We start from the raw sequence: 11,050 nt of genomic DNA, 5'->3' as shown, positions 1-11,050 counted from the left end.
AAACTAGAACTACCCTACAACCCAGCAATTGCACTAATAGGTATTTATCTAAGGGATACAGGTGTGCTGTTTCAAAGGGGCACATGCACCCCCATGTTTATAGCAGCACTATTAACAATAGCCAAAGTATGGAAAGAATCCAAATGTCCATCGATGGATGAATGGATAAAGAAGATGTGGTATATATATATATATATACAATGGAGTATTACTTGGCAATCAAAAAGAATGAAATCTTGCCATTTGCAACTACGTGGATTGAACCAGAGGGTATTATGCTAAACGAAATTAGTCAGAGAAAGACAAATATATGACTTCACTCATACGAGGACTTTAAGAGACAAAACAGATGAACATAAGGGAAGGGAAACAAAAATAATATAAAAACAGGGAGGGGGACAAAACAGAAGAGACTCATAAATATGGAGAACAAACTGAGGGTTACGGGAGGGGTTGTGGGAGGGGGGATGGGCTAAATGGGTAAGGGGCACTAAGGATCTACTGTATGCTAGCTAATTTGGATGTAAATTAAAAAAATAAAATAAAAACAAAAGAAATTGTAATTTTCAGTCTTGAAGGAGAAAATTTAAAAACAGTATGGCATATATTTGTGGAGAAAGGGGTGTTCATGAGTGTTGTATCTGAATGAGTTACTGTAAGCAGTTCTTAGGCTCTTTGTTTTCTATAGGAGCCTTCTGTCAGTTTTCAGCCCTAGCTTGATGAACAGAGTAACTTCCTTGTCCAAATCTTTGCCTCACTGAGTTTGGTGAATGGTTTTATCCCAAAGAGTTCCTATTGGTTGGATGAGGTTAAGGAGAGTACCATACTACTAAGGGGTACTTTCTTCATCTAGATGGCACAGAAAATGGAGGTAGAGTTTAACTTCAATCCAATTGCACCTAATTTGTAAATTCTTTGAAGAAAGGGCTTATGAGGGTGACAAATAGAATCTGACCAGAGAAAAATGTACTCTCTCTTTTAACTCTGCATAAGTAAAGAGACACCAAAAGTAAGAGAACATCCCTCAATCCATACTTACATACATTATTTTCTGGATAAATCGTAAACAGTAGTTCCAACACTCCCTTTATCTAAATGTGTGAGTTTTTTGTTGTTGTTGTTTTTGTTTTTTAAGTAGGCTCCACGCCCTGCATGGAACCCAACGTAGGATCTGAACTTACCACCCTTAGATCAAGACCCTGAGATCAAGAACCGAGCTGAGATCAAGCGCTGGACTCTTAACTGACTTAGCCACTTCAGGAGCCCCATCTAAACGTGTTTTGTTTTGTTTTTTAAATTGGGATTGCAACCACGAGCTCCACGTTGAGACATCAGGAATAGATACAGGCCAGATTATACTATAGTCGTAGGTGCACTGGACTGAGAGCTAGTGGATTTCACCCCTCGTCCTTCCATCCTCTGGGGCTCAAACTAATCTTTTGTCAAATATCTGGAGTTTACTAGGTGATGTCTACGATTCTTCAGCAAATTTTTTTTTTCTTTTGCTAAGTACATTCTAAGTGTTGCTCCTTCCAACAAACAACTCTTCAGTATATTTAGCCCGGAGTTGAGCCGTGTGCACTGCACTTCAGTTTTCCCAGCCCTATCCTCCAGAAGCTCACAGGCTATCAGGGAGACACGAGTGATGCCCCTGAATCAGGAACAAAATGGTACAAGATCCTAGATGATCAAATGTTTAAACGTACTCAAGGGCCTAAACATCTCGCCCAGCCCAAAACAGGGCTGTAAAATGACGAATGAAGGGGCACAGAGGTCTCTAGGCCCGTCAACCACGCAGCGCGGAGCAGTGCCAGCACAGGGCGGCCAGGTCCAAGTCCCAGGACTAGGGGCCTGTGGGGCGCGGGTGCGCCGGGCAGAGGCGACTCCTCCCCAGCCGGGCCTTGCCCCGTAACTAGCAGCCACTTTAAGAAGGGGAGCCGCAGGCGACCCGGGTGGAGCTCACGTGACTCGGCTCTGTGCAATCGCTGGCGGAAGTGGTCCAGCTCCGGTGACCGGCACGGGGTCTCCAGGCGCCCCGCGGGGCGTGCAGGAGGGAGCCGCCCCGCCGGGCTGCCCCGCAGTGGGTCGCCAGGATGGTGCAGCTGTACAATCTGCACCCGTTCGGGTCGCAGCAGGTGGTGCCCTGCAAGTTGGAGCCGGAGCGGTTCTGCGGCGGCGGACGCGACGCTCTCTTCGTGGCGGCAGGCTGTAAGGTGGAGGCATTCGCAGTGGCGGGACAGGAGTTGTGCCAGCCGAGGTGCGCCTTTTCCACGCTGGGCAGGGTGCTGTGCCTGGCCTACAGCGAGGCGGGTGAGTAATGGCGAGGCCAAGGGGTGCCTGGACCCCAGCTTGGGGCCTCCTTCCTAGAGGACCGAGCGTCCTCGGCGGCACTCTGGGTGGGGAGAGGACTTCGTGCTTCCCGGAACTTGCCGAATGGTGTTGGGGGTCCGGCGGCTGATTGCTGAAGGTGCTCTGAGCTGCGCCATGGTAGTCCTGGCAACCGCAGGTGAGCGCCTGCTTCTAGTGGGGGGTGGGGAGGGATTGCATCTGACTGCTCCTTATCTCGCATGCTCAGGAGAAAGGCCCGTGGTTGGGTGGCTGGGTTCCACTCAGCCGAGACACTTCAAAACAAACAATAAAACTCCAAACACCTAAACTCAAAAGTATAGAAAATTTCAAACACATACCAAAGTAGGGAGAATAGTATCCTGCGCCCCAGTACTTCCAGCTTCAATAAATATGCCAACTCGTGGCCAGTCCTTTTACATCTATACCTTTATCGACTTCTTGTCGGTTTTTGAAAGCTCACATTATATGCTGGGTTTTAAATCTATGTAAGTGGAACTCAGGCCATAGACCCCGCCCCTGACAAAATGGTGTAATAACACCCATTACCCTTTTCCCACCGAAATGTGAAACAGCACCAAGAGATATATCAGGTGTGAGTATATTCTATTTTAGAAAAATTCAATATTTAAAAATAGGAGGTATTTAGATTACAGAAGGATTTATCATAGGATTCTTTTAACTGCCTAATAATCCACTTAAAGTTGGATTTCTGGTTTTCAAGAGTGGTGTAAATGTGTAAGTGGCAGTATTTATGGTGGAAAAGCCTATGGCTTAGGGGCTTACTAATAAAGTAGGGAGCATGAACTTGGAGGACTGGAGATCTCATTCTAATTCCTACTGTGTCTGCAACTGGTTGGGTGTTGAGTTAATAGAAACTTTAGGGTCTCAGTCTCTGTTTAAAAAAAAAAAAAAGGTGAATTACTAGATCAGTGATTTCCAGACATTGGGATTTTGTGGATCAGTAAAAAACTATGGGGTATCATCCATAGTATGATATATATGACTGGTCATTTTGTCAAGTAAAGATACATATTTTTAAAAATGAAAAGCCCGACTATTAATTGCAACCATAAGAGAAAAAACAGCCTCAAACATTGGATGTCTTTGCTTTATGAGCAACTTATTGTGCTGTTATTTTTGCTTTTTGACTAGCGAAGACAACAACAGAAGCCCCCACTGATCCACAGATATTTTTTTTAATTTTTTTTTTCAACGTTTATTTATTTTGGGGACAGAGAGAGACAGAGCATGAACGGGGGAGGGGCAGAGAGAGAGGGAGACACAGAATCGGAAACAGGCTCCAGGCTCCGAGCCATCCACCCAGAGCCCGACGCGGGGCTCGAACTCCTGGACCGCGAGATCGTGACCTGGCTGAAGTCGGGCGCTTACCGACTACGCCACCCAGGCGCCCCAACCACAGATATTTTTGAAAGCCACTCATTAGATCTGTGTGTTCTCTATCAGCAGAAGATTCTGATTTGGGTATTTCTACTGAAATCTTTCTTTTAATCATCTTTCAATATTGGTAGTTTTCCTCATCTGGCTCCCCTTTTAAGCATGGAGGTTCTCACCTTCAAGAGCTCTACTGAGTGGCAAACTCCCCAGTTTCAAGGTGTGGGGTGTGTGTGTGAGTGTGTGTGTGTGTGTGTGTGTGTGAGAGAGAGAGAGAGAGAGAGAGAGAAAGAGAGAAAGGGGCAGAGACAGAGACAGAGAGAGCAGACATATTTACATGATTTGACCTATTCTTCCAAATCGATGTTTATTCTAGAATTGGAAGCGGCAGACATTATGTAAACCTCTGGTCTTCTTGCCTGTCAGTAGTGGTGATTCTGGTGACCCTTGGATGTCACTACTTGTGTATCAGAATCACCTGGGGGAACTTGAAAAAGTGCTGATACCTGGACCACAACCTCACAGAAACTGTCAGTTTTCGGGGGTGTGGCCCAGCACGGGGGTGGGTCTAATATTTAGCCAAGATTGAGAACCACCTAGAGCCATACTGGCTGCTGTAAGCAGCGAGTAGCATGGTAACCTGATTAATGAGGCCTTGAAAAACAAAGACGTTTTTATAATCCAGTTGGCTGTCCTAAAGAAAGTTCAGGAGTCATGTGGTATGTGCCTTAGCATGGGTCAGATAGCTCAAGGGTAACTTTCAATCCTCAACTTGAAGAAGACTGGGTACAACCCCTGGGTACAGCTTCTATTATTCTACACAAAGATGACTCCTCGCTATGCTGATATCCAGATAACTTGTCTTCCACTTTCCAGCTTTTTCCTTTTGGTTTCTTTCTTCCCATTCACAGTAATTTAGACATGGGAATTCCTGCTCTAAGTGCCTAGGGTCTTCCTCTGTAGCAAATCTCCCCCTGTCAAACACAGAATGAATTTTACATCAGCCATTTATATTTACTATAAGTGCTTTGCAGCTCTTACCCAAGTAGAAAACATTTTCATTTTTTAATCTCTAATTAGCGGGATGCTATTCTTCCTTTATAAAATTTGGGGGTGGTAGGAAGAATGTAGATAGAAATTTGAAGGACAGGGGCCCCTAACATCATTATCAGTAATGAAAACTTAATTGAGGCTTTGTGTGTGAACTGAGGAAAAGGAGATGTGAGAACTTATTGCTCTCAAAGGAGAAAGACCTGGTAGCCAGAGTTGCGTGTTGTGTGGGAGCTCTCATGCTGGACACTTGTTTATGGGGTGTCTGAAGGTGGTTGGGCAGGAAGGACAAGACCACATGGCCCTCATTGCCTGTTCTTTAGCACAAGTGTATTAAACGAGTCTGTCTATTACATCCTTTCCAAGCCCTGCGGTCTTTTAACTTTTCTAAAGCCATAAAACATATTTTGATGCATTGTATATTATTTCTGCCTTCTGATGTCAATTTTGTCACAGGAGTGCTGCCTTTTCCTTAATCTTGTATTAGTGTTAACCAGGAAGTTTCTTATTTTTAAAAATCAGTGACTCTTAGCTTAAGAATAAATATGAGAGAGGCGCCTGGGTGGCTTAGTCGATTAAGTGTCCGACTTCAGCTCAGGTCATGATCTCACGGTCTGTGGGCTCGAGCCACATGTTGGACTCAGTGCTGACAGCTCAGAGCCCGGAGCCTGCTTCAGATTCTGCCTCCCTTTCTCTTGCCCCTCCCGGATTCTGCACATGCACGCACGCTCTCAAAAATAAACATTAAAAAAAGAATAAATATGAGAACATTTTTCTAATTTACTTAACGAAGACAGAAGCTGTTGTAAAATAAGTAGAATAAAGTCCTGACCATATAATGCTTAAAAAAGTTTATAAGTCAGACAGAGGAAGGCAAATCCAATATGATTTTTTATATGTAGAATCTAAAACTAGAAAGACAACAGAAGAAAACAAAGCTAATTGGTGGGGGCAGTGGGAGAAATAGGCGAACTGTTTTCGTCTGTTTAAATAAATTAAATTGAAAAAGAGTTTAGTTTCTGTCTTTCATAAAGAGCTATTAACCTTCACAGACTCCTTTAGACTTGTATCTCTTTTTTAACATTTTGAGAAATAGCATTATTGGGGAATAAGCATCGGCTTTTGAGCTAACCAGATCCAGGTTTGAGTCCCAGTTCTATCTTTTGTTGGCTGTGTTGCTTAGGCAAGTTACCTAGTTTGTCTGAGTCCCAGATTCCTGATCTATAAAGTGGAGAATGAGATAGTTTCATGAAGGTTTGTTGTGAGGATTAACTGAGAGAACTCTAAATCTCTGATCATAATGTTCATCAGGTAAACACACTTAGCAAGTTCTAATTCATTATTATAAAACAAGTTATTAAGCTGAAAACAGTATGGGCACTATCTACAGTTTGGAGATTATATATAAAAGGTATATAGACTTTATCAGTTAAATAGGTGTATGTTTGTAGATGCATGAATAAAACAATTTTATTTAACTAAACAAATATTCTTGGTTTTAAAATTCATTTACTAACTTGAATATGCAAAGCACAGGCAACAAAAGAATAAAGTAAATTGGATATCACCAAATTAAAACTTTCTTGCATCTATCAAAGACAGTAGGACACTAACAACAGATTGAAAAGGCAATCCACAGAATGGAAGAAAATAACTTGCAAAGCATATATCTGACAAGGGATTAATATCCAGAATATATAAAGAACTCCTATAACTTAATGACAGCAACAAAAGCCAATTCAAAAATGGGCAAATAGGCATTTCTTCAGATGCCAACAAGCGCATGAAAAGATGCTTACCATTATTTTCACCAGGGAAGTGCAAATCAAACCCATAATGAGATACCACTTCACACCGATTAGGATGGCTGTTATTTAAAAAAAGAAGGAAAAGAGCAAGTGTTGATATGAATGTGGAGAAATTGGAACCCCTGTGCAATGCAGGAATGTAAAATGGTAGAGCTGCTGTGGAAAACAGCGTGGTGTTCCTCAAGAAATTAAATATAGGATTACCATATGATCCAGCAATTTCACTTCTGGAAGTATAGAAACAAAGTAATTGAAAGCAGGGACTTGTCCAGATACTTGCACACCAATGTTCATAGCAGCGTTTTTTTTTTTTGTTTGTTTGTTTTGAGAGCCAAGAAGTGGAAGCAACCCAATGTCCATCAACTGAGGAAAAGATGAACAAAATGTGGCATATGGCAGATCTATGCCTGCATGTTCATTGTAATATTATTTCTAATAGCCAAGACATGGAAATGACCTAAGTGTCCTTAAACAGATGAGTAAACATAAAATTGAATATTAATCAGCCTTAAAAGGGAGGAAATTCTGAACCTTGTGTTCTGAACACAAATGAACCTTGAAGACATTATGGTAAGTGAAATGAGCCAGACACAAAAGGACAAATATTGTGCAATTCAGTTTACATGAGGTACCTGGAGTGAGCAAATTCATAGGGACAGAAGGTAGAATAGTCAGTGCCAGAGTCTGGGGCGGGGGGGGTGGGGAGGATGGGAGTTACTGTTTTAGGGATAGTTTTGAGGAAGATGAAAAAGTTCTGGAGAAGGATGATGGTGATTGGTGCACAACAATGTGAATGTACTTAATACCACTGAATCGTACACCCAAAACTGGTTAAAATGGTAACATTTACATTATGTATATTTTACCACAATAAAATAAAAAAAAATCACTTACTGAGGGGCTTCTGGGTGGCTCAGTCAGTTAAGCATCTGGCTCTTGATTTCAGCTCAGGTCATGATCTCACGGTTTTTGGGATGGAGACCCATGTCGGGCTGTACGCTGACAGCACAGAGCCTGCTTGAGATTCTCTCTCTCTCTCTCTCTCTCTCTCTCTCTCTCTCTTTCTGCCCCTCCCCCACATTCTCTCTATCTCTCTGTCTCTCTCTCTCTCTCTCTCTCTATTTTCCTCTCAAAATAAATAAACTTAAAAAAAAGAAAAACAAAAATCATATACTGAGGAAATTCTAGGAAGATGGAGGCTACAAGGCATCTTTGGACCCAACTCCATCCAAACTGCTTCTCTGGAATAGAGTGAGCAAATTTATGAAGCCTGCAGGGTACGTTTAGGTATTCTGCCAAGATACCCAGGGAATGAAAGGTGTAGGTTCCATTTTTGTGGTATCAGAGGAACTAGCATCAGGAGAAGCCTTGCCCTTCTGGAAGGTTGGCTCATTTCGGACGAGGAGGGGACCTGGCCAGCCCAGTAAGTGTCTGCAGAAAGGGGCTGCTTGCTTGCTGTGTGTCTATGGGAAGTCATTATGCTAACAACAGCGTTTCAGTTTCAGTTCATTAGAAAAGGACTTATTTACCAAATACTGTTAGTAAACAGTAGATTCTACATTTGGAAAAACCTTGATGTTTCTCCCCCTCAAAGTTCTAAAGATTAAAAATTTAAATTAAGAAGCTGCTAAACTAGAACATGTAAGAATATAACTACGTAATTTGGAGGACATAGGAGACTGTGTAAGCAAATTAGGAAACTCAGAGGCCAAGCAGGAAATGATACATATCTGACTACATACATATCTGACTATTTTTACTATGGTAAAAGATGCCATAAGTGAAGTCAAATGTCAAAGAATAGACTACCAAAAACAATTTGCTATTCATGAGCAACAAAAGATTAATATCACTCTTACCCGGAGAGCTGCTATTTCTTAATAAGGAAAACAAATTAAACATCCTAATAAAGTAGATAACTTGCAGAAGAGAAATTATACCTGGCTGATAAACATAGGAGAAGATGGCCAGCTTTAGAAATGGTCTGGAAAATATAACTTACAATAACCTTAAGAGTCCATGTTTCCCCATCACATTGAGTCAGTACTAGTGAGGATATGGGGAAACAGGCATGTTCAAACGATGCTGCTGGCAACATGAATTCCTGTTATGTAATTGTGATAGAATCTGGCAATATCTTTTTTTTTTTTGAGTTGGGTTTTTTTTTTTTAAGTTTATTTATTTTGTGTGTCTGAGAGAGAGAGAGAGAGAGAGCACATGCACACACAAGTGCGGGAGGGGCAGAGAGAGAGGGAGAGAGAATCCAAGCAGGCTCTGTGCAGTCAACACAGAGCCCAATGCGGGTCTCAAACCCACGAACTGTGAGATCATGACCTGAGCCGAAATTGAGAGGCAGATGCTTAACTGACTGAGCCACCCAGATGCCCTGAATCTGGCAACATCTTAAAATTTAAAACGTACCTGCTCTTTGGCCCAATATTCTCACTTTTTGGAATTCATGCCATTGAAACAAACCCCTAGGAAATAAATATAGGTATAGGCCTATTTATTACAGCATGAAGTAAAGTGGCAGAAAAACTGGAAAAACCTGAATGAGTATCAGTAGGGCATAGTTAAATAAATTATGGCACATGTATACATCTAATATGCAGATAATTTTAATAAAAGGATGTTAGATACCCATGTATTGACCTGGAGGCCAAGATTTATTGGTAATTTTTAGAAGTAGTAGATTGTTAAATATATTCGGTGTGATTCCATTTTGGTGAAAAAGAAGAAAGACAAAACACTACTCTGTGATCTATGTGTATTTGAGAAAGCTGTGTGTGTTAACACTGGCTTCTCACAGATTGGACTGCAGGGGAGGGTTTATGCTTTTCATTTTGCATCTCTTTACCACTTTGATTTCTCACAACAGAGAATAACTACAAAATTATAATTTAAAAAATATAAAATCAACAGTTGAGGGAAAATCAATTGGATTTAAGTTTTATTCAATATGTTCAGCTTTATCCTATTTCTCAGAGTTGACATGAAAGTGTGACTTGTGAGAAGCGGGGTTCAACCTACAGGAAACATTCAGAGCTAAGATAAGGAAAACTAAAATTTCTATGCAAGCAACATGAATCACATAAGACATAATGGGGAGAGATTTATTTCAGAACCTAAATGCCTAATGTCAGTTAAAAATATACCTAAGATCCGGGGGGCACCTGGGTGGCTCAGTTAGTTAAGCATCTGACTTTGGCTCGGGTCATGATCTCACAGTTTGTGAAATTGAGCCCCGGGTTGGGCTCTGTGCTGACAGCTCAGAGCCTGGAGCCTGCTTTGGATTCTATGCCTCCCTCTCTCTCTGATCCACCCCCCACCCCCCACCCCCCCCCCCGCACTCTCACTCTGTCTCTGTCTCTCAAAAATAAAACACTTAAAAACATGTTTTAAATGTATATATACATATATATATGTACGTATATATATACATGTACACATATGTATACACATGTGTATATATATATATATATATGTACACACACACACACATACCTGAGATCCTATTGATTAAGGTTTTGTTTGAGTCAATGTTTAATTCAACCATTCACATTAGAATTCACTAATAGTTCCTTTTCATGGCACAAGGTAAGTGGTTGTTTCTAATTACACATTCTAAGTGTAATCTTACTTTCTTCTCAGGAGACTATTTGGCAGCAATTGAAGAGAAAAACAAAGCTACGTTTCTACGTGCATATGTGAACTGGAGAAGTAAAAGGACTGAAAACTGTCGTGTGTGTATCCGAATGGTTGGACATAAAGTGGAGGCACCCTTCAGCGACACCTTCAGAGACCAGATGTCTATTATTGAAATGCCGCTTTCTGAGGCGCCCTTGTGCATTTCCTGTTGCCCGGTGAAAGGAGACCTTCTTGTTGGTTGCACAAATAAGTTAGTCTTATTTAGTTTGAAGTATCAGATCATTAGTGAAGAATTCTCAATATTAGACTTTGAACGGTCTTTAATTATACACATAGATAATATCGTTCCTGTTGAAATTTCATTTTGTGTTGGATATGTTGCTCTCATGTCAGACTTAGAAGTCTTAATCGTGAAACTGGAGTCAGACCCTAAAACTGGAGAGAGTGTTAACTACCAGCCACTTAAGATCAACAATCCAATGAAACAGACAGAAGGTAAATGAATTTAGCTTGCTTTCTTATTTTAGGTGTAGAGAAAACCCTTCTGGTAATATCTGAAGGGCTCTAGTATATATATATATATATATATATATATATATATATATATATATGTGTGTATATATATATATATATATATAATTTTATATATATACATATATATATTTATATATATACATATATATAAAATTATATATATATATATGTACACATACACATATATATGTGTGTGTGTGTGTATACATACCACTAATATATATATATATGTACCACCAAGCCACATTATTTATAGATTCAGTTATTCC

At 40.8% G+C, this 11,050-nt stretch overlaps 1 protein-coding gene and 1 long non-coding RNA gene across 15 annotated transcripts in view; one reads left to right on the top strand and one right to left on the bottom strand.

Annotated features, from left to right (window-relative positions):
• Positions 1–1,020: 1,020 nt before the first annotated feature.
• Positions 1,021–6,632, bottom strand: LOC123380100. Its single transcript, XR_006585417.1, has 2 exons — positions 6,591–6,632; positions 1,021–2,621 (listed from the first exon to the last, which is right to left on the bottom strand). It is a non-coding gene; the product is annotated as an uncharacterized LOC123380100 (long non-coding RNA).
• Positions 1,949–11,050, top strand: part of HPS3 (HPS3 biogenesis of lysosomal organelles complex 2 subunit 1) — a 39,053-nt gene continuing 29,951 nt past the window's right edge. For 3 of the 14 annotated variants that reach the window (XR_002745412.2, XR_006585415.1, XR_002745410.2), the window contains exons 1-2: positions 1,956–2,310; positions 10,251–10,742. Coding sequence is in view for 9 of the 14 variants with exons in the window: in XM_045037454.1 (XP_044893389.1) it covers positions 2,094–2,310; positions 10,251–10,742 (709 nt within the window). In the remaining 5 variants the exon portion in view is untranslated. Of the gene's footprint in view, positions 2,311–6,928; positions 7,170–10,250; positions 10,743–11,050 lie in introns of all 14 variants that reach the window. The other 11 variants (XM_045037457.1, XM_045037459.1, XM_045037456.1 and 8 more) reach the window with 8 other exon arrangements.

This window comes from Felis catus, chromosome C2, assembly GCF_018350175.1.
Source record: "Felis catus isolate Fca126 chromosome C2, F.catus_Fca126_mat1.0, whole genome shotgun sequence".
In the NCBI taxonomy this organism is placed as follows: domain Eukaryota; kingdom Metazoa; phylum Chordata; class Mammalia; order Carnivora; family Felidae; genus Felis; species Felis catus.
Note: the sequence above shows the minus strand (reverse complement) of the source record. Positions and strands in the feature narration are given on the sequence as shown.